This window comes from Bufo bufo, chromosome 1 (genome assembly GCF_905171765.1).
Source record: "Bufo bufo chromosome 1, aBufBuf1.1, whole genome shotgun sequence".
In the NCBI taxonomy this organism is placed as follows: domain Eukaryota; kingdom Metazoa; phylum Chordata; class Amphibia; order Anura; family Bufonidae; genus Bufo; species Bufo bufo.
Window position 1 is genome coordinate 117412470 of NC_053389.1, and position 23779 is coordinate 117436248.

General features: G+C 46.4%; 1 protein-coding gene across 2 annotated transcripts in view; it reads right to left on the reverse strand.

The window, feature by feature from the left end:
- CDC42 (cell division cycle 42) overlaps positions 1-23779 on the reverse strand; it is a 41793-nt gene that overhangs the window by 1904 nt on the left and 16110 nt on the right. Inside the window, exons 1-5 of one of the 2 annotated variants that reach the window (XM_040428623.1) lie at positions 17753-17777; positions 12619-12770; positions 11587-11659; positions 9257-9366; positions 8398-8595 (exon numbers count right to left, since the gene is read on the reverse strand). In XM_040428623.1, the coding sequence (XP_040284557.1) occupies positions 8398-8595; positions 9257-9366; positions 11587-11659; positions 12619-12723 (486 nt within the window). In that variant the 5' untranslated portion in view covers positions 12724-12770; positions 17753-17777. Of the gene's footprint in view, positions 1-8397; positions 8596-9256; positions 9367-11586; positions 11660-12618; positions 12771-17752; positions 17778-23779 lie in introns of those variants that run through there. The other variant, XM_040428615.1, reaches the window with a different exon arrangement.

Consider the following 23779-nt stretch of genomic DNA (forward strand, 5'->3'; position numbering starts at 1 on the left):
GAAGTGCATGTGAGCCCATTCATTTGAAAATTAACAGACGGGAACCAGACAACCAGCGTGGAGAGACAGGGAGCTGAAATAGTGTTGGGGAGCAAATGACTGTGGGTTTTTCCACGGGTACGGCAGGCTGGGGTGGAAATTTGAAAAAGTTGGAAAACCCCTTTAAAGGGGTTCTGTCACCAGATTTTGACCGTATAGAGCGCTTACATAGCGCTCTAGCATAGCAGTCTATGATTCTAATGGTACCTTTGATGTTTTCTTGTGAAGTTCCCCCAAGGCAAAAACAGACTTATTCATATGTAAATTAGGGCTCGCAAGTGACCAGGGGCGGCGTTCACCTTGTTGGAGCCCAGGCTGTTCTGCCTCTTTTCATCATATCCCCGCCCCAGCCTCTTCCTCTGCGTCCTTCTCTGCAGTGAGATCCCGCACCTGCGCTTTCCATAGCTTTGCCGGGGCATGTGCACTGCACAATGGAGAGCGCAGGCGCGGGATCTCTCTGCAGAGAACTTGAGACTGAGGACGCAAAGGAAGAGCAGGGCGGGCAGACGAAGAGGCTGGGGCTGGGATATGACGAAAAAAGGCAGAACTGCCTGGGCACCAACAAGGTGAACGCCGCCCTGGGCACTTGTGAGCCCTAATTTACATATGAATAAAAGTCTGTTTTTGCCTTGGGGGAACTTCACAAGAAAACATCAAAAGGTACCATTAGAATCAGACTGCTATGCTAGAGCGCTATGTAAGCAGTCTATAAGGTCAAAATCTGGTGAAAGACTCCCTTTAAGTGCGATCAATGGCGCCAGAAGAAAAAAGCCCCGTCTCCTCCCAACTTCTAAAGCCTGTATTACACAGGCCAATGGAGCGCTTGTTGGGAGGGAAGCATTTCCTCCCGGTAATCGTCTGTTCGTTGGCGGAGAAGACTGCTGCTTTTACATGTAGCGATCTCCTCCGCAGCAAGGGGAGGAGCGATCACTCTGCCATCACTCGACCCCATACTGTCTAATCGCGATCTGTTGCCAGCAAAGCACTAGACAGCACGATCTGCCACCGGCAGGCGCTGATTTTTAAGCATTCTTAAAAATCGGAATTGCCCAAAGAACAAGTGTTTGCTTGTTCATCAGGCAACTGGCAGCAGTATTACACTGGCAGTATTTTCGGCCAAAAATAAATTAGTCCAGTGTAATACAGCCTAGAAAGAAAGCACTTGACCATTCACTCTAATGGAATGGAGCTGCAAAACCACACATTGCCCATGGGCAAGAGTGGCACTGTTTGCAGAAGGACCCATGTTTTTCTCTCATACAGCCTATAGTCTGGACATACAGGAGATAGCAGTAAGACAAATGGAAGCTCTGATGACAGTCAGTCAATTCTCCTAATTCCCCCTAAAGGAGCTGTTCACTTTTTATATTAAACCACAGGATAGGTCATCAATATCAGATTGGCGGGGACCAACTGCTGGCACCCCGCCGATCAGCTGTCTAAGCTAATGCAGAGCTGCTTTCCTGCTCGCCGTTGACATTGCAGCAGTGAGTCGTATAATTACAACTCCGTGGTATTCCTGTTTATGTAAATAGGATGGAGCTGTCCCATTGAAGTGAATGGGGACAGCTGAGCTGTAATTACACCTGCAATTGCAACGGCAAACAGGTAAACAGTGAAGAGAGCTTCAAGCATCTGAAGCCGGGCCCCAACAATCTGATATTGATGACTGCCAGATGAATTGAACATGGTGGACTCCTTGGATTACCTGCCATTAATCTAAAGTGTATGGGAGGCCTTCTACACAGCAACCTTCTAGCGTCTGACCTCCTGAATGTCACTTCAGAGGGAAATTTAGTGGGCAGAATTGCGCCATTTTAGTTAAAAAAAAATAAATAAAAAAATCCCTTTAAGAATATATGAGGGGGTCAACTGCCCTTGAAAATAAATGCCAAGGGTGGGGGGGGGGGCAACTCAAAACCCCCAGTGCATGCTAGAAAGGTGAAGTACACAATGCTCTGTCAAACAGCTTTCATTTTGTAGTATCAAAAAGAGAATGAGTTACAAGTCATCATAGTACCACAAAGTAACACGATTCATTACGACGCCCCACCTCGTGGGATGAAGGAGGCTTCCTTGAAATATTCACATGGATTTTAAAAGGCGCAAGCTCACATATAGATATAAAACTACATTGTACACATGTCGCTACTTACTCTTGAACAGATTTTGAGTTACAGCCTGTAAGTACAGTGCCAGAGCTGCATTCACAATTCTGCTCATTGCTACAGAAGCCAATAACACCCCTGACAACTCCGCAAGATTCCTATAAGGAGAATCTTCCAAAAGGTGAGCCTGGTCTAAAAGAATGCAATCACAAGTGCTGAACTGGTAGTGGCTGAGCACAAAACCTGCAGAATTCTGAATGCAGCTCTGGACGACACAGACACATGACTGAGGGTACATTCACGCGACTGTTAAACAGCCTTTAAGAATGGACAAACTGCTGGTTTTTCACTGCCGTTTAGCATCCATGTGTGCATCCAGATAAAAAAAATAAAAAAAAAGTTTTTAAACTACAACTCCTGCCGTGTGTGTGTGTGATTATATATATATATATATATATATATATATATATATATATATATATATATATATATATATAGCCCCCATAGTGCTCCCCTATACAAATAACACTCCTGTATAGTGGCCCCAGGACATAATGACCTATAGATATACAAAAAATAATGGAATTCAAAACGTAAGCTTTTAAGACGCATTCCGTTTTGATCCGTCATAAGTCTAGCAGATCCGTCTGGTTTCAGTTACGCAGGACGGAAAACAATGTCCTGTGTAACGGAAATCAGACGGATCCGTTATGCTTGGCCATAGACTTGTATTACGCAAGATCAAAACTGAGTACCTCTGAAAGGCTTCCGCTTTGCATTCAGTCTTTGAATTCTGTTATATTCTGAACTTATAACAGAACGCGGTGAGGTTTGGCTCCGCTCATCCCTATTCAGAGACCATTATTAAAACAGCCAAGTGAAGAGCCCCACAGACGATTAGGCATGTTTTCAGAATGAATCTGAAAACATGTGACAGACGTTTTTCACCATCGTGCGAATGTACCCTTAAAAGAGGTTGTTTGGGTGTTTAATAATGGTGATCTATCCTCAGCATAGCTCTTTAATATCATATTGGTGGGAGGTCTGGGTCTCAGCACCCTGCAGATCAGCTGTTTGAGGAGACCGTGGCGCTCCAGCATGCTTGCAGCTTACCAAGCACAGCACCACCTATTGGATAGCGGTTGGGCTTGGAATCACGCTCAGCACCATTCACTTGAAGGCCATGTGACCGATGAACATGACATCACAGGCCGCAGCACTCACCGATTTCTTTAAACAGCTGACTGCTGGGGGTGCCAGGAATTGGACACCTACCGATCAGAGATTGATAAACTATACTGTGGATAAGCCAACAATACCAAATCCCAGAAAACCCCTTAACCCCTGATCAGTACAAGAAAAGTAAAAGCATAGTAGTGAAACAATGTCTTATATGGGTTATATCTAGATGCCAAAGCCTACAGCAGGGATCAGCAACCTCCGGCACTCCAACTGTGCTGAAACTACAACTCCCAAAATGCTCCTTTCACCTTCAAGGGAGTTACAAGAACAGCCAAGCAAGTGTGTATGAAGGGAGTTACAGTTACACATCAGCTGGAGTGCTGAAGACTGCTGACCCCTGGCCTAAAGTATAAACATGCTGTAGCCTTGAAACCCCCTCCGACTCCAGCATGGCATGCTAGATGCTACTCACAATATCCAATTCATGATAGCAGCACAGTTAAGGTCATCTACACAATGGGTCAGTGGCCATTTTCTGGACTGCCCAAATTCTTAAAGCAAATGTCCAACCTTTAATTGATTCTGGCTACCTCAGGTCACCTCTAGAGGGAGCATACTGTTATACATTGACCTCAATAACACTATGTGGTAAGCTCCAGCTCCCTCTAGTGGTGACTGCAGGCAGCACAATTATCTCAATGTCTAGGCAGATTTGGAGCTCTGACTTAAGATATTGCACAAAATTAATCAGCTCAGAATTTTGAACTTAAAAATTACACTGAAAAAAGGTGGAGATTGACTTGAAGGAATAAGTATAGTTTTCCTTACTAGTTCTGCTATTACAAGGCCCACCTTTAAGACATGCATCCACTACTGCCTTCACAGATGGGTAAATCTAGAAGCTTAAATACAAGATGTGTAATAATCACCACTTTTTGCATAATACCTTTAATTTACGATAGAATATTTTAAAGATTGTTCAGCTTTTAAACAGTCAATACTTAGGCAACCCAAGAAACAGTTAAGAGAGTCCAATTTTTGCCTTGTGAGCAATAAAGCAGGAGACTAATGCAGGTAACAAAGGGGTTGGTAAGGAAAGACGCACAGGTTTTGCCAACATCTTGGTTTTATTACACTTTTTGCTTGCTGTTTTTGTTCTTATTAAATTCGATTTGCTACAGAAGATAAAACATAGTAAGCAGCATCGAGAGAGAGATGGAGGGGGAGGAAACGGTTAAAAATTTAGAATATACAGCACTTCCTTTTTGGCTGAGTTTCCGGAGGCTCGAGGGCAGCTAGGATAGCCTCATCAAACACATTCTTCAGACCTCTCTACAAGACAGAGGGAAGGAAAGAGAAGAGCAGCCAGGTTAGAGGATTAGGAAGAAATTAGCAGCAGATATTAAAGAGAAAAAATAAAAAGGGACAAAATGCTGATTTCACAGCAATTCCTAATTCCCAGAAAATAAACGATTAGAGACATCATGCTATTGTTAGTATGATTAGTGTAGAAGGCAGACAGCTGATGAGTATACCCCCCCCAATAATATCAAAGTCCCATAAAAAGAGACCCCAACGAATTCATGTAATGCACGTGCAGCCATCATGGAGCTGACCTTTGCAGCTCAAAAATAGGGACTTTAAACAGAGCCAATGGGAACCCCATCTAATTACCCATGCCCTGGGGTAAGGAGGCACTTCCAGCATAAAGTGTCTGAGCACGCACAACAGTTTTGATGTCATCGCAACAGATTAAAGGTTTTGATCGGTGGGGTCTGAGGGACGTCCGCTGATCACTAGAACGAGGAGAGAGAAGCGCTCACATCACTCTTCGCTGAAGGAGATGGGTCCATGGACTTATAGCCCGTCTTCTGCAGCAAGGAGAGAGAGTGACAGGTATGTATGCCATAAAGGCTGAAAATGGGAATACTCCTTTAAGAGGACACCGATTGGAAGGGGGATAATTAGAGGGAAGCTTCCCAAATAGCTTCGGCTCTGTTCTAGAAGTATTATTGGAAGCTCATATGCTGGATGTGCCTACCGTGATGGATACCAAACGTCAAAAAAAATGTGCAAATAAAACCCGACAATAACTAGGAAGAGCAGCAGAAAACAAACTGGTGCTAATGGTAAAAAAAAAAAAAAAAGCTAACAAAAGGAAAGTAAAGCAGAAATAAGATGGTCACAGCTCAGGATGAGGGTTTCAGGTAGTTTTCTGAGCATAAAAGCCAAAATAGGAAAGCCAAAATTAGAGAACATAAGGAAAGGCATGACATGTCTATGTAGAAGGTACTAACTGGACTCTCCTAAACTCAGTTCCAAGTGGGTGCCTTTGGCTTCTAAGAAATGATGCAACATCTACATTAGGATCAGTGAACGGCAATTTGGTTTCTCGGTTTTCCAACACATTTCTACAATGCATCACTCTTCTAGCAGTCAGATCTGCATCTTGCACAGCAAAGTATTATACATATATACATATTCAAAAAACATGATTAAAAGGACCTTACTCCCAGCATAACTGGATAGGTGATAAGTAACTGAACTGTGGGGGTTTGACCGTTTAGACCCCTTAAACACCAGAAAGAGGTAAAGGTGATAAGTTATGGTGGGGCAACCCCTTTAAAGGGGGATTTCCGGTAATAATGATCTTCAAGCAAGTGCCCACATGACACAAGGAATCAAACAAACCCCCCTGTGTCATGCTCCGCACTCAGTTTTGCCCAGAGTATTTAATGGTTCATTTACACAGTTCAGTTCTGCTAGATGTGTTTGTCCTTCGTTTATATGTTGACTTATTGCACAAGTACTTCTCAAAGTAGTAATTCCTGCAAGCATTTAGGAACCCCGACGTCACCTCTTAACCACTTCTGTTTTCATGTTTGCTGGTGCAGCAACCGGACGTCCGGAAGTTAGGAAACAACTATGGGACCCTGCATCAGCGACTACCCGGGGGTGGGAGGGTAACCATACAACAGGAAAGCTGTGATTCTCCAGCTGGTCAAAGTAATCTAAAGTGCTCAGATCTAAGTCAGCCCAGACCCATAGGTTCCAAATGGTGTTATTCCAGAAGTCCCACACAGTTGCTGGGATCTGGTAGTTGGAGAAAATGTTTTGCTCAATTTGCCTGTAAACGTCTATTAGCACACACAGAAGCCTCCGAGTTGGAAAATTTAGGTCACCTGCTAGGAACACCCCACCCCCACCATTCGTTAACCTTTAAGGGGGTTGACCAAGAGCTAAGGAAATGATATTAGCCATAGAAATAAATATTACTCACCTATTTTTTTGCTTTGGGTGTCTCCTCCAGTCTTAATTTAATTTTCCTAAATCGATGACTTGCCATATATCCACATGACCGCTGAAGCACATCACTGGCCAAAGCAGTAATGCTAGCATGTATGTATGTATGTATGTATGTATGTATGTATGTATGTATGTATGTATCCACCAAGACCAGTGATTGGCCACAGCAGTGATGGCGTTACAGCAGGTCATAGCTACAGGAAAATAAAGACCGCTGGAACAGTGTCGCTGGAATAGTCAGGAACAGTCCACATCTAGTCACATCAATTACCACATATAGCTTAAAGAAGTTTTCCATGTATTTGATATTGATGGGCTATCCTCAGAATAGTCTATCAATATCAGATTGGCACGGGTCAGACGATCAGCTGTCACTGGGGTCTCTTTACAGGTTACCAAGCACAGTGCCATACAAGGAATAGTGGTTGTGCTTGGTACTGCAGCTGAGCCCCATTCACTTGAATTGCAATGAGCTGCACCTAGGCCATGTTACTAGGGCTACATGCACACGACCGTTGTGTGTTTTGCGGTCCGCAAATTGCGGATTCGCAAAACACGGATGGCATCCGTGTGCTTTCCGCAATTTGCGGAACGCAGCCTTTAATATAACTGCCTATTCTTGTCCGCAACGCGCGGACAAGAATAGGACAGGTTATATTTTTTGGGCGGACCACGGAACAGAGCAACTGATGCGGACAATACACAGTGCTGTCCGCATCTTTTGCGGCCCCATTGAAGTGACCAAAACAACGGCCGTGTGCATGAGGCCTAATTTATAGGGACTTCACTGACCTAAAAACATAAGCGCTCACAGGTCACTGCAACCTCTTCGATCAGTGGGGGCCTCAGTAATCAGAACCCCTGCCAATCTGATATCGATTACCTATCCTGAGCAGCTGCAGAGCCAGAATCTAACAATGTGGGCACAGTGTCAACAACATCTGTAGCATGGAGAACCCTTTAAACAGGGAGACTTGTCTTAGGCTCCATTTACACGTCCGCAACGTGTTTTGCGGATACATGGAGCCGCAAAACATGGAAAGCGGCAATGTGCGTTCCCCATTTTGCCGGCACTAATAGAATATGCCTGTTCTATTTTTTTAGGACATGTTCTAATTTTTTTTGCGGAACGGAAGTGCGGATCCGCAATTACGTGTCCTGGCAGCACATCGTGCTGCCCCATAGAAATGAATGGGTCCGCAATTCCGTTCCGCAAAATGCAGAACGAAATTGCGGACGTGTGAATGGAGCCTAATGAACAACGGTTGCAAACCACTCTCAGAATATTTTCAGAAGACAGAGCGGCAATCCCACACACAGCCTATGGACAAGAGTGGCTGTTGACTGGACTATTGCAGAAGACATTCAAGAAAATCGAACAGATGATCCTAATTGAATTCCCCCAGGACGTTCACAGCTATCGTGTGCATGTATTAGGGATCTGTAACTGCAGAAGAGATGGCTCTCAAGAAGGCATATAACTATCACAGTACAGGTGTGCCCACACTGTCAGGTTTCCCGATGCCGTTTTGTAAGCCAAAACCAGGAGTGGATCATAAAGGGAGAGAAAGTACAAAGGCTACGTATGAGGTCTCCTTTTTTCCAGTTTTAGCTTTCAAAACTGCATGCAGAAACCTGATCATGTAGTTGTCCCCCAAGTCTTAGGATATGTGCACAGGAAAGAGGTTTGGGCAGTTTCTGCACATGAGAAGAGCAGAAGGTAATAGCGTCAGTATCCACATAATAGGTGAGGCCCCCTTACCTGTGTCAGTGCAGAACACTCCACGTATTTCACTGCCTTCAAGTCTCGGGCCAGCTTCTCAGCTGTCTCTGGAGTGATTGGCTTCTGTTTATTTTTTGCAAGTTTCTCGACTGTGGAGGGGTCATCTCTTAAGTCAATCTGTGTCCCGACGAGCAAGAATGGAGTCTTGGGACAATGATGAGTGATTTCAGGTACCCACTGTAAAACAAGAACTTCTGTCATATAAAGGACACTGTCCTAAGGTTGTATGTTTTACCAGCCGTGGTTCGTCCACGAACAGCAGCAGATAAATTACACATTGGCAGCTCCCAGCACAGGCCAAACAAATCTTAGACTGCAACATAGCACAAGCTACTCTGAGAATAGGACATGCGGGTTCAAGTAAGAACGCCCATGTGTGAATGACCCCAATGATTACAGTGGGCTTTGTGTGCCGTCTCAGTCTAGTCCTTGCAGACGTGAACAGCACATGAACCAGAGCCCTAATCTGTCAAAGCCCCAAAATCTAATGATCAGGGTGCTCATTATTTAGCTAGACATGCCCCAATATATCCCAACACAGGGATTAGCAACCTCCAGGACGCCAGCTATTCAGAAATTACAACTCACAGAATCTTCCTTTCACTTCTATAGGAGTTACAAAAACAGCTGAGTAAATGTCCATGCTGGGAGTAGTAGTTTCACAGCAGCTGGACTGCCCGAGGTTGCTGATCCCTGTCCTAACAGGACCAATTCACATGGGTCCTGTTAATGTTTATTACGGCACTGGGCACCAGGTGTTTTAGCAACTCTTTCCATGTTTGCCCAGTAGGAAAGTGGAATGTACATGAAGCAGATCCAAAATGAAATTGCACATCACCTTTTCTTTCACATTTTCAAATGAAGATGGAGAAACCACGGAGAAGCAGACGAGGAAGACATCTGTCTGTGGATAGCTAAGTGGTCGTAATCTATCGTAATCTTCCTGTCCTGTAAGCAGAGTTCAGCATTCGTTATTCACTGTAATTCATGGCACAGAAACATTTCAGTAGGTGTACAGGGATCGGCTCCATTTATATTTCCCGTAATGTCTACCTTGTAAAGTCTGACCATTGCTAGAGAAACATGCTACTGAGCTGTACCAGTTCTGGCACTGATAGTAAGAGCAGTAAATGTATTCATAGATTTCCAGGAGGGGGCGACAAAAGCAGAATTCTAAAAAGGTGGCTATAAACCTTAAAGGGGTTTTCTCATCTCAGACAATGGGGGCATATTGCTAGGATATGCCTCCATTGTCTTATAGGGGCGGGTCCCAGAACAGAGCCCCCGAAAGTAAAGGAGAGCGCACTGCGCATGTGCAGCCGCTCTCCATTCATTTCTATGGGGCCGCCGAAAATAGCCGAGCACTGACTCGGCTATTGCCGTCTGCCCCATAGAAATGAATGGTAGCATGGGCCGCGCATGCGCAGCACGCTCCCATTCAGTTTTATGGGAGAGGTGGGGATTAGCGCTTAGTGGTGGACGGACCCCGGGAAATCTGGGGTCCTCCAGCCACATCGCTCCCCGCTCTGTTCTCAATATAGGTGCAAGTCCCAGCGGTGGGACCCGCACCTATCAGACAATGGGGGCATATCCTAGCGCTATGCCCCCATTGTCTAAGATGGGAATACCCCTTTAAGCTATGTCCACGTCACGCTATGTGAACACATTTGGCGGGTGCTGCAGTAATGCTCTCTGCACATACACAGCCATAACCATACACCCAACAGAGGTCAAAAGGGTGTCTTTTCAGCATGCATCAAGGTGATATGCATCTCCTATATAGCAAAGCACAGCAGATAGATGGCTGTTTGTTGAACTTCACATTACTTTGTAGTTTTGCACTAGAAACAAATAAGACACCATAAAAGTGGGGACAAAAATAAAAAATGGCAGTGTGTCTTATGAAGCGAATACAGTACTAGTAACAGTTTTATTACAGAAGCGCTCACTGGAAGCTAGCAGGACTGGGGTGCTGTGAATACAATGCTCCTTGTGCTGCCTATACTCATTGATCCCAGGTCTAACGCCAGCGGCGCGTGCTGTGCCCTGAAGTCGCACTGTGTAAGCACACACTATGAACTGACGATGTGCATCGTCACGACACAGCACCAGTAGAAGAGTAGGGGGGTGGCGAGTGCAGGAAGAGAACTCTGGATCTTCAAGTGGCAACACTGTCCACAGCAGGAGAGGCAAGTTCATTTATTTATTTTATGTCTTAGGGTCCATTCAAACTTCCGTAGTGTATTGCGGATCCGCAATACACCCGGCTGGCACCCCCCCATAGAACTGCCTATTCTTGTCCGCAATCGCGGACAATCTGACATGTTCTATTTTTTTGCGGAGCCGCGGCCCGGAAGTTCAGGGGCCGTGCTCTGGAAATGTGGATGCGGAAAGCACATAGTGTGCTCTCTGCATCTCTTCCGGCCCCATAGAGAATGAATAGGTCCGCACTCGTTCCCGATATTGCGGAACGAATGCGGACCCATTTGCAGACGTGCGAATGGGCCCTTATCTGGGGGTCTGATGAGCAATAGAAGTCTAATGGAAAATGAAGGTCTGATCTAAAACAAGTGCATCTAATGGTGCAGGAAAAGATTATATAGACAGACACATATATAGCATAAACAATATTAGAGCGGTGGCAGAATCAAATGACATACATAAAACAATATACAAAAAGCTAGGCCTGTATCGCATACATACACACTAGGGATCGACAGATTATCGGTTTTACCGATATCGGCCAATATTTAGGATTTTGAACGTTATCGGTATCTATTTTGCTGATATACCGATAACGTATTGGGAACACGGATCACGCTGCTGACAGCGCTCTCCGTGTTCCCTCACCAGCACAGGGGAGAAGGAAGCAGTGTCTCCCTCCCCCCTGAGCTGCCACTGCTGCCGCCAATGAGAGGAGAGGGGACAAGAGGAGGGGCGGGGCTATGGCCACTGCGCCACCAATGAAGATAACTCATTAATTCATATACAGGAGGCGGGAGCTGGCTGCAGAATCACATAGCCGGCTCCCGACCTCTATGACAAGTAGCTGTGTAAATTATCGGCTATCGGCCTGAATGTTCACAGATTATCTGTATCTGTCGATCCCTAATACACACACTTATACTTTTGTTTTTACACATTCACTTGAGGGTCATCTGGGCTTACCTGCTGTGTCAAATAGTCCTAGGGTGTAAGGTTCTCCACCGATCATAACTGTGACAGCATAGTTGTCAAATACCTGTGAAGCAGATTGAAGTCATTACTGAACACTCCATAAGCAGCACGTACTGAATAGACCAGGGATCAGCAACCTTTGGAACTGCAGCTGTTCAGAAACTACAACTCCCAGAATCCTACTTTTACTTCAATGGGAGTCACAAGAACAGCCAAGTATGCATGCTGGAGTTGTACTTTCATAGCAGCTGGAGTGCAGAAGGTTGCTGATCCCTGGAATAGACAGTTCTGGTCTGTACAAATACTGCGGACTAATATTCTAACAGGGAGACAACTGCTTGGGGACAGCCAGAACCAGAGATCACTTTCCTGTTCTAGAAACCCTGTACTCTCCTTCCTTCTTCCAAATGCTAGATGCAGATGCGCCCATTTACAATAAGAGGAGCACAAAGTATCCTCCCGACCACACACTCACCAGGCTACCATCTATATCAGGGGGTCAGCAACCTTTGGCACGCCAGCTGTTGTGAAACTACAATTCCCAGCATGCTCCATTCATTGCTATGACAGTTCTGAGAAGAGCAGATGAAGTATGCATGATGGGAGTTGTAGTTTCACAACAGCTGGAGGTTGCCTACACCTGATCTATATTCTGTGCATACCTGGCAGTCAGGGTTTCATTTCCCTGAAGCACTTCGGCAGGAGAAGTTAAACATTACAGAGTGTGTATCAAATCGATGCGTTCTGTGTAATGCAGGACAGACACTCCAGCCAAGAGATGAGGATCGAGAACAGAGGACCCCCCTCTATTACTTCAGAATCCCATCAGATAAACGGATTACTGCATATGTTTTTTACTTTGTAATTATATTTTTTGTCTTGCGTGGTGAAAGAACAATGCTGGCGTGCCGAGGGTTTCTACTATTCAGTAGCAGCGGCCATTTTTGCACAACAGAAAGTTCAGCCATACTGGTCGTCAGCATGCGCAGTCGGGTGGGCTCACACAGCTCAGCCTGTACTTACCGTTGGTACATATTCTGAAGGGAACTTGTTTGTTGTGTATGAAATTAAGAGACATGTTTTACCAACGGCACCATCCCCAACGACCACACACTTAATAGTCTGCATGGCGGCAATCTTTTGTTGTCAGTCTCCACTGCTGGTTGGTTGCAGACCTGGAAGAGAAATAACGCACATTATTAGAGAAACCTACAGATGTGGACACACCGATGGAAGGTACGGGGGCCCGACACACACAGTACATCCACACTGGCATCACTAACCAGGCAAGTCACGCATTCGGACGCACCTGCTAACTATTCAGGAACTGGGTCAGTCATGAAAATACGTGCGGCAATGACTCCTGTGTCACCTGTTCGTACAAATATTTGCGCTCAGCCTGCTGCCAATAACCCTGTGTGCACAATGCACTGCCATAGCTAGGTGTATTATCCCCGAACACAACGACAGAGCCCAAGGGCATTCCCACAACAAGGAAACATTTTAGAAGTGTGCCGCCCAGAGGCTCCTCACCCCAGAATAACGACATCACAAGACCATGAGCCAAACCACCAATCCTTATGTACCCTATCAGGAGGTGCAACGGCGACATTCTGGGGGCCCAAATGAACGTGTGTAGCGCATCAGATCCATTTTAAAATCTTAAAAAGGGCAGATCACCCGACGAACGAGCAAACGCTTGTTCATCGGGCAATTAGACTCTTTCGTTTGTCGGTGCGGTGTAATATCGATCTGCTGCCGGCAAATAATGATTCAGTTGGGGGACGAGCAATGGCATTAGCCACCCCTCCTCCCTATACTGAGGAAGAGATCGCTGCAAGTAATAGCCGCGGTCTCCTCTGCTAACGAGCAGGCGAATGCCAGGAAGGAACGCTTCCCGACAATCGCTTGGATGATCTGCGCTTCTAATATAAGCTTATGATAGCATTGTTTGAATTCAAATCTAAGGCTACTTTCACACTGGCGTTTCTGGGTCCACCTGTGAGATCCGTTTCAGGGCTCTCACAAGCGTCCCAAAACGGATCAGTTCAGCCCCAATGCATTCTGAATGGATAAGGGTCCGTTCAGAATGCATCAATTTGGCTGTGTTTAGTCTCCGTTGCGTTTTTTAGACGGTCACTCAGCTTGCAGCGTTTGTGTCCGTCTGACTATGCGGAGCCAAACGGATCCGTCCTGACTTACAATGCAAGTCAATGGGGACGGATCAGTTTTTCACTGACATAATATGGTGCAATTGAAAACGGATCCGTCCCCCATTGACTTTCAATGTAATTCAAGACGGATCCGTTTTGACAGACTTTTTTTTTTTATGAATAATGCAAACAGATCCATTAACGGATACAAGCGTTAGCATTATCAGTGCGGATCCATCTGTGCAGATACAAGACGTATCCGCACCAAACGCAAGTGTGAAAGTAGCCCAACATGGTCCACCCTAACGCCTTCCCATCAGTGGACAGGTCAGGATGTCACACCCCCCACACACGTTAGCATCCAATAAAATAAAAAATCTGAATATGTGAAGTGGATCCGGATATGCTGCTGTTTTTAGATCTCACTGACCAATAAGTGCATGTGCACTGACAGAGGGATAGGTCGTCAGTATCTGATTGGTGCACAGCACAGTAGCACTGCAGCCTTCTCTCAGCTTATCAAGCACAGCACCGTACATTGTATAGTGGCTGTGCTTGGCATTACAGCTCAGCCCCATTCACTTCTGTGGGGCTGAACTTTATCTAGGCCACATGACCGATGAATGTGACCTCACATGGCCTAGGAAGAACAGAGAGAAGGCTGCAGTGCTACTGCTAGCGCTCATGTCTTCACAACCAGCTCTCAGCGGGGGTCCCGCGTGTCAGGCTCCCACCAGGCAGATACAGATGCCCAGAGGATAGGTCATCAGTAAAAAATCTCTTGGAAAACCCCTTTAATAAAAGCAGAATCGGAGTGTCAGCCTCGGATGTGCAGTCTGATAAGCTGCGGATGGGCATGAGGATTGGGGTCCATTCACACATCCGCAAAATGGGTCTGCATCCGTTCCGCAATTTTGCAGAACAGGTGCGGACACATTCATTTTCAATGGGGCTGGAATGTGCTGTCCGCATCTGCATTTGGGGAGCCGCAAAAAAAAAAAAAAATATATATATATAGAACATGTCCTATTCTTGGCCGCAATTGCATTTTCTATGCGAGTACTGGTGATGTGCGGTGCGCAAAATGCAGAACGCACATTGCCGGTGTCCATGTTTTGCGGATGCGTAACACACATATGGACCCTTAGGTGCATGCAAAATCCATGGGAATAAGTAGCAACTCTGACAACATCACCGCACAAGGTATTATTTTACAAGAATCAATGTATTGGAGGCAGTAGGTTGGCGAGTCTGAGGAGGATGCCAGCGGGGAAACAATCATCAAATGCTAAACATGTGAACCTACTATCTGACATACAGCACCACATATGACGGCAGAAAACATTGAAAATAACACTGCGGAGATATTCTTGTAGCACAGAGCGACCCAAATCAGATGAGAAAAACTCTACAACAGGGGGCGGTATTCTAGCAGTTTCCCTTATGTTACTGTGAGCACACAGAAGGATGATTTCCCATGTTCTCGCCCCACTCCCAGGTAACGCACACGTCGCCAGTGAACTTTGCGTGTTTACACGAGATCAAGAGTTCGGGCGTGACTTTAATTTTTGTCAGCAATCTCGTAAAATGAAGGGACAATGGGATAAAAGTCAAGTTGAAAGTCTTGTCTGGAGATCAATAAGGAGACTGGTGGAAAATAAAAGTCAGAGCGACATAGCCCAAGCCATAATTCCACCAACGATGGGTGTGATTGTTCAGTGGAAAACCACAAGACTGAAGTAAAAAATGTCAGCGACCAGGAAGAGGGGCCTATAGGGCCAGACGCATGACGTGGCAAAGCTTTAGAAGGGGCTTAACCACCACAGCTAGAGATGACAAATCCAGAATGAGAGAACACACAGAATGGATGCCACCCCCGTTCCCATACAGCCTGGTCTTCCTGGCGACCTACATTTAGATGCTGACATATGGGATGAATGTTCACGCTTCAGTGGATTTATTACCACCAAGAATGGCTGCATTCATCGGTATACTGGTGTACATACAGTATACACAAGTCCTGCCGCACCACCTCCCACCACACAGTCACTGCCAATCTGGGCATTCCCATTCAGTTCCTCATTTTCCTTCTCCATTTTACGCCAGGTTACAGCTCTAAATGCCGACAACATAAGGCTCTGATCACATTAAAGGGGGTTTCCAGCAGTTTAATATTGAATACCCCTCAGGATCAATATCGGATTGGTGCGGCTCCAACCCCAGGCACCCTGCCAATCAGCCGTCACAGCGCCATATTTTGTATAGTGGCTGTGCTCCGTACTGCAGCTCGATCCTTTCACGTGAATGGTACTGAGCTGCGCAAACACCATGTGACGTCACTGGCCACAACGCTCATCGGAGCACTGCAGCCCCTTCTAATACCCGATCAGAGGGGGTGCCAGGAGTCTGACCTCCACATATCAGACACTGAAGACTTAGGGCTCATGCAGTCTTGCCAGCCGTGCCCGTATATTGCGGACCCGCTGTTTGCTCGTGTGCATGAACCCTTATTCAGAGGACAGGCCATCAACATTTAATTCCTGGTATACCCCTTTAAGCTTTTTCATTGTACAAGAAAGTGCAGCATGCGTCTTTTCTGTAGAGTGGTCCGCTGCAAAAAAAGAAAGAGTATAACATCCACTGTATTATAAGATACATCGTGCCCGTGCTCCAAAAGGATAACATGAAATGCCATGCGAGTTCTCTATGGTTTTTCTTTGCCTCATTTTTAAGGGCCGACCTGTTGTCTTGGGCAAAGAGATGAAAGGAGGCCACTGTAGGCTTATAATGATACACAAGCTAAAAGAGGCGCCGTATGCGGCACTTATTACAGATTGCAGGACAGCACGCCGACCACATTTATACATAGAGGTCCAGAAACATTCCCAAATGAGGGTGCAATTAGACGGGCTGCGCCTGACCCTGTATTCTTCCCAACCTGCACCCACCCACAGCAAATATGCAGTTCAGTTTAAAGGGGTCATGCCGGGTATTGTAGCACTCTCTCGAATGGGGCTGAACTGCAATACCAGACACAGCCCGCAGACGAGAGTGGCACTGTTTTCTGGAAAAGGCAGACCCTTTTTTTCTAATCCTGGACAACCTCTTTAAGGAGAGCATTGCATGTGATTGTCAGGAATAATCATAATTAAGGGTCCTTTCACACATCAGTGTGTGTTTTGCAGATCCGCAAAACACGGACACAGGCAATGTGCGTTCAACATTTTGCGGAACGCACATCGCCGGCACCAATAGAATATGCCTATTCTTGTCCGCAATTGCGAACAAGAATAGGACATGTTCTATTTTTTTTTTCTCGGGAACGGAATTGCGCACCCGGAAGTGTGGGTCCGCAATTCCGTATCCGGGCAGCACATCCTGCTGCCCTGTAGAAATTAATGGGTCCGCCATTCCGTTCCACAAAATGCGGAACGAAATTGCGGACGTGTGAATGGGGCCCAAGACCAATCTTTGACTTCTGGTATCTACAATGCTGCTATTAAATGGAAATTTCTAGCACCTGAACAGCTTGGTGCCCAAAAATGTGCAAGGAGCATCCCAGGAAATGAAATCAATACGGCCTCAATCTAGTGACAGGACAAGGAAGATGTCCTCTAAATAGGCAGGAGCTGGAACCACCAGCCGAGGACAGCAGTGACTTTACTACAAGGGAATGGTGACATGGATGGAAAATGTCATCTAAAGTCCTCAATATCCCACCACACGTCACGCCATTCATGGACAGCTTTGGTGGCTTTAGTCTGAAGTCTCTGAAATTCACAGTACAATCCAGACACAGATCATGGATGAAGTAGGGAGACTGTGGCCTCTTACGGGATCCGCCACCTCACCAGGAAATCCCATACAGTCAGTGGAATTTCCTTCTCTCATATAGGAAGGGGGGTGGGGGAAATATTTCTATAAATGATCATCCTGAGGAGCATCCTGCAGATAGACCATGATACGCCAGTCAAGAGAAAAGAATGGGTTAAATGGGTTCTCACCTCCAGCAGAGGAAGCTGGATATTCTTCACCCGTGCACCCTCATGGCACTACAGGACAGACGTGCTGGCTCCCTCCTGTGGGGAGCAGACTGCAGAGCCTTGCTCCCTGCCCCTACACGCCCTGCAGGCTCCTCACATGACAGTCACAGGTCAGCAGACGCGGCCGGGGAACCTGCCTTCACTTGCTGCGATTACCTAATTGAAACGTACAGTGACGTGGGAGCCGGCTCACACATGAGTCACCCCAAGTGACAATCCCTTCCTGCACACGGCCGCGAGGGAGATTCTATGGGCTGGACCCGATCTCATGACGTCTCAGGGCTGCAATTGGTGCTGAAGAGTTAATGGGGACACTGTTCGGGTCTGTTCAGAAGATGCCGTTCTTACCATGTGGATCTAGGCAGTGCAGCAAGGTCTGCCCCATAGTTGCTCTGTCTGGACAAGGCCCCCTTCTTTACATGGGCCAGTGACCGGGGCAATTATCAGGAGATAATGCTCATAGGAACGCCGCTTCCCAATAACTGCCTCCTGTACGGCTAGTTTCACATTAAGGCTGTCCCAACTTCAAGGAACACTCCAGACAAATTATTCTTTTAGCAAAATCAGTTATATGTGTTCTCAAATGTTCATCCACCTGCTGCCCTGACCCTCCTCAGTCAGTGTAAGAATCGTATGCAGACAGCCGATTTACCCCCCCCCCAAGGACACGATGACTCCCCTGATGACTAGACTTGGATAAAGTTAAGATTACCTCAGGTTTATGTCTTTCAGGCTCCAAGAAGCATCATTTCTAACCCCAGATCCACATCTTCACCTTCGTTGTGTGCACCGCCCACCAACATGTACTGAGGGGTGACCGCTATACCACTGACTCACTGGCCTCGGAGTCATGGAGATAGCAGCCACCTGATGCTGCTATGTGGAAAATATGGGAGCAGAAATCCTGAACAATGTAAAAGGAAGACATCCCACACAAAGGCCTCATGCACACGACCGTTGTGTTCCGTTCCGCAAAATGGGGTTCCGTTGTCCCGTGATCCGTTTCCGTGTGTCTTCCTTTATTTTTGGAGGACCACCAGACATAAAGGAAGGTAAAAAAAAATGTCTAAGACAGGTTTGCCATGCAAATTATAGGAAAAAAAAAACAGACGCGGACGACAATCTTGTGTGCCTCCGTGTTTTTTAGCGGTCCCATTGACTTGAATGGAGCCACAAACCGTTTTCCGCAAAAAATAAAATAGGACAGGTTATATTTTTTGGACGGACTGGAACCACAGATCACGGACGCGGATGTCAAACGGTGCATTAGCCTAGTTTTCAACTGACCCATTGAAAAATCAATGGGTCCGCAGAAAATCGCGAAAAACTGCACAACGGACACGGAATAAAACAACGGTTGTGTGCATGAGGCCAAAGGCAGATTTTTCATTTTTGACCGGAGTACTCCTTTAAAAAAGGAACCTGTCACACTGACCATGATGTCTGAGCAGCAGGTTATAGAGCAGGAGGAGATGAGCAGACTGATCTATAGTTTTATGGGAAAAGATTCTGAATAACTTGCAATTTTTTTAAAATCTAAATTCCTGCTTATTCTGAGTTTTGAAGTCCATGCAGCGGTCCTATCAGTGATGGACAGCCTTCCCTCTATGACCGTGTATACACAGATAGCTGTCAGTCACTGATGGGACCGCCGCCTGGACGTCACAGCCCAGAATGAGCAGGGATTCAAAGGGAACCCGTCATCAACTTTATGCTGACCTCACTGAGTGCAGCATAAATTAGTGACAGAAATGCTGATTTCAGTAAGTGGTTGCTGAGAACCCGCATCAGGCCTTGAAAAGAGTCAAATCTACGAGAATCCTGATTATACATAATCTCCTGCTCTCCTCGCCCATCTGCTGATGACTGACAGTTCTCTCCTAGAGAGAGAGAGAAAGAGAGAGAACTAGGTATTAGACTGTCAGTCATAAGCAGGAGAGCAGGACTTCATGAATAACCAGGACTCTTCTCAGGTGGCCAGGACTCTTTTCCAGGCCCAGTCTGCAAGGATTGTGATGTTGGTTCTCGGCAACCACTTACCTTCAACGTATAAATGACAGACCGCTGAAATCAACTCACCTGTCTGTACTTTATACTGCTGTAGTATGGGCAGCATAAAGGTGATGACAGGTTCCCTTTAAAATGTATGAAATACAAGTTATAATGAATCTTTTCTCATAAGATTACTCACTCTGCTCAGCTCCTCCTGCTCTATAACATGCTGCCTGTAGCTTACATTACATTGTCATGATGAGATCACATTGGTAATGTATGCTTAGTGTGCCTGCCTGGAAAGCTCTGAACCTACACATGAAATGTGTCCATAGGGTTGGCCTCTAGCTGGGTATATGTCAGCAAAAACATAAGGCAGTGCATAGTGCAATAGGATCCAGAACAAAAAACCTTTACACATTAAAGGGCTTCTGTCACCCCACTAAAGTGATTTTTTTTTTTTTGGGGCTAGTTAAATTAGTTATATAGCGATATATGAAAATATAATTGTGTTCCTTACTTTGATCCAGCAGTTTATTCAAAAAACGAAGTTTTATCATATGCAAATTCGGTCTCTACCAGCAAGTAGGGCGGCTACTTGCTGGTAGCTGCTGCAGAAATCCACCCCCTCCTCTTGTTGATTGACAGGGGCAGCCGGGATCTCCTCCTCCGGCCAGCCCTGTCGGCGTTTCAAAAATCGCGCGCCTGTGTTGAATCGGCGCAGGCGCTCTGAGATGAGGAGGCTCGCCTCCTCAGAACTCCTGCGCCGATGACATCACCGAAATAGAAGACGTCATCGGCGCAGGCGCACTGAGGGAGTTCTGAGGAGACGAGCCTCCTCATCTCTGAGCGCCTGCGCAGATTCAACACAGGCGCGCGATTTTTGAAATGCCGACAGGGCTGGCCGGAGGAGGAGATCGCGGCTGGCCCTGTCAATCAACACGACGAGGGGGCGGATTTCTGCAGCAGCTACCAGCAAGTAGACGCCCTACTTGCTGGTAGAGACCTAATTTACATATTATAAAACTTCGTTTTTTGAATAAACTGCTGGATCAAAGTAAGGAACACAATTATATTTTCATATATTGCTATATAACTAATTTAACTAGCCCCAAAAAAAAAAAAAATCACTTTAGTGGGGTGACAGAAGCCCTTTAAATGTAAGCTGCTTCATCACAATAGAACCCTATGAGCGATGGATGCCACTGTACGGCCACAGCATCTATTTAATGTAGACATCACACTTAGGGCTCTTTCACACTTGCGTTGTCCGGATCCGTCGTGTACTCCATTTGCCGGAGGTGCCCACCGGATCCGTAACAACGCAAGTGAACTGAAAGCATTTGAAGACGGATCAGTCTTCAAAATGCGTTCAGTGTTACTATGGCAGCCAGGACGCTATTAAAGTCCTGGTTGCCATAGTAGTAGTGGGGAGCGGGGGAGCAGTATACTTACCGTCCGTGCGGCTCCCGGGGCGCTCCAGAATGACGTCAGAGCGCCCCATGCGCATGGATGACGTGATCCATGCGATTATGTCATCCATGCGCGTGGGGCGCCCTGACGTCACTCTGAAGCTCCCGGGAGCCGCACGGACGGTAAGTATACTGCTCCCCACTACACTTTACCATGGCAAACAGGACTTTAGTGTCCTGGCAGCCATGGTAACCATTCAGAAAAAGCTAAACGTCGGATCCGGTAATGCGCCGAAACAACGTTTAGCTTAAGGCCGGATCCGGATTAATGCCTTTCAATGGGCATTTATTCCGGATCCGGCCTTGCGGCAAGTGTTCAGGATTTTTGACCAGAGCAAAAAGCGCAGCATGCTGCGGTATTTTCTCCGGCCAAAAAACATTCCGGTCCGGAACTGAAGACATCCTGATGCATCCTGAACGGATTTCTCTCCATTCAGAATGCATGGGGATAATCCTGATCAGGATTCTTCCGGCATAGAGCCCCGACGACGGAACTCTATGCCGGAAGACAAGATCGCAAGTGTGAAAGAGCCCTAAAAGGAAACCATAAACAATGTAAAAAGAGTCTTGGGTTGATGGAGCCGCCATAGGTCCACCACTATATTCCAAGTGATCATCCATATTTGTTGCCCAGTCTCTATATGCAATGACCTGTGTGATAACGTGAGGTTACATAGCAGAGTCATTCAGTTCTCGCTTGAGAAAGTTCCCAAATAGCTGCACTTCACTGGGCGTCCACAGCTCAGGCGTTTCTTTGAGGTTCTTCAATCACATACACTACAGAACGCAGAGCGCTGCTTGTATAGGGGATGGACCTTCTCTAACAGAACTGCTCCAAGCAGCGGTGTGAAATCCTACCATCCACATAAAAGGGAAGAGGACGGAGCAGATAAGGGTTCCTGCCGTCCATTTCCTCTCCGAAGTTCCGAACCACCAATTGCATCATAGTTTCCCCTTTCACACCAGTGTCCTTTGACATCTCCATGATCTTATCTTTTATAAGCAGAAAGTCAATAAGACATTAAAAACTACCTAAATTAGGCACCAGGTCTCTAGGAGCATTGTCTGTCTGGATCTAGAAATTTCACCAAGCCCAGGGCGAACGTGAGGGAGAACTTGAAAGAAACAGGACAAGTTTCCACGTACTTTATTAGATTATATTGCATACAACTTTAGTATGACATCATGATATTCCACTACATTACCAAGAGTCTGTAGAAGAACTTCCTAGGTTTGCCTTATTGGAGAGACCCAGGGCTGCCGGGTCCAATCTTACAGCCATCAGACAAATCTTAGCGGAGGAATGGCTCATACAGAAGAGCTCTGCAGTCCTATCACGTCTGCCCTTCAGCACACTTCAATTCCGCTCACAGCCTTTATGGCTGTCATTTAGGGGTCAAAACGCCTCATGGTACAGGGACATGAAGGTGCAGTGTAATCAGTACGCTGGATGTGCCTTCATGGATACAACCCCTTCCACCATACATAGCTGGGGTTGCCTCACCAAAACATGAGACAAAGGAAATACATAAATCCTCAACTTCTAACATTTTACCCTTCTCAGATTGTCCTCGAGGTGTAACACAAGCAGAATTTAACTTCGGTCTAGAGAGAATTATAGCAGCAGAACCGGGAAGGGGCACGACATGGAGAGTCTACTCTGCAGCCACAGGACAACCCTTCAGATCAACCTTGGTATCAAGCAGAGCTCCATAACAGAGTTTCTGCTCCGAATTAAAAGGATTGTCTAGACTACAAATATTTATGGTCCAGCCTCAGGGTCATCAGATTGGTGAGGGTCCAACTCCCAACACTGCAAGCAGCGTTTTGGTGTCCGCCTCCAGAGCGCAATGGAGACTACCGGAGGCAAACTGATGCATTCTGAGCGGATCCTTATCCATTTACAATGCATTAGGGCAAAACAGATCCGTTTTGGACTGTCTGAGAGCCCTGAACGGATCTCACAAACGGAAACCAAAACGTCAGTGTGAAAGTAGCCTAACCTGCATACCATGTCCTTTGTGGCAGGGATGCCATGTACTCCTAACTCTTTGTCCCATTCAAGTGTACGGGAGGGGAAAAGTGTAATTACACTGCACCACCACAAGGGAGACGGTATGACGAGGACACAGCACTCGCACTGCGGCCCCTTTAAACAGAACTGCAGCGGCGAGACCCCCAGCGCCCCTGCCAATGAGAAATTGACGACGTATCCCAGGGATAAGGCTACTTTCACACTAGCGTTCGGAGCGGATCTGTCTGATGAAACATCAGACGGATCCGCTCCGATAATGCAGACGTTCGCATCCGTTCAGAACGGATCCGTCTGCATTAAAACTTAGAAAATTTTCTAAGTATGAAAGTAGCCTGAGCGGATCCGTTCAGACTTTACATTGTAAGTCAATGGGGAACGGATCCGCTTGAAGATTGAGCCATATGGTGTCATCTTCAAGCGGATCCGTCCCCATTGACTTACATTGTAAGTCTGGACGGATCCGCTCGCCTCCCCACGGCCAGGCGGACA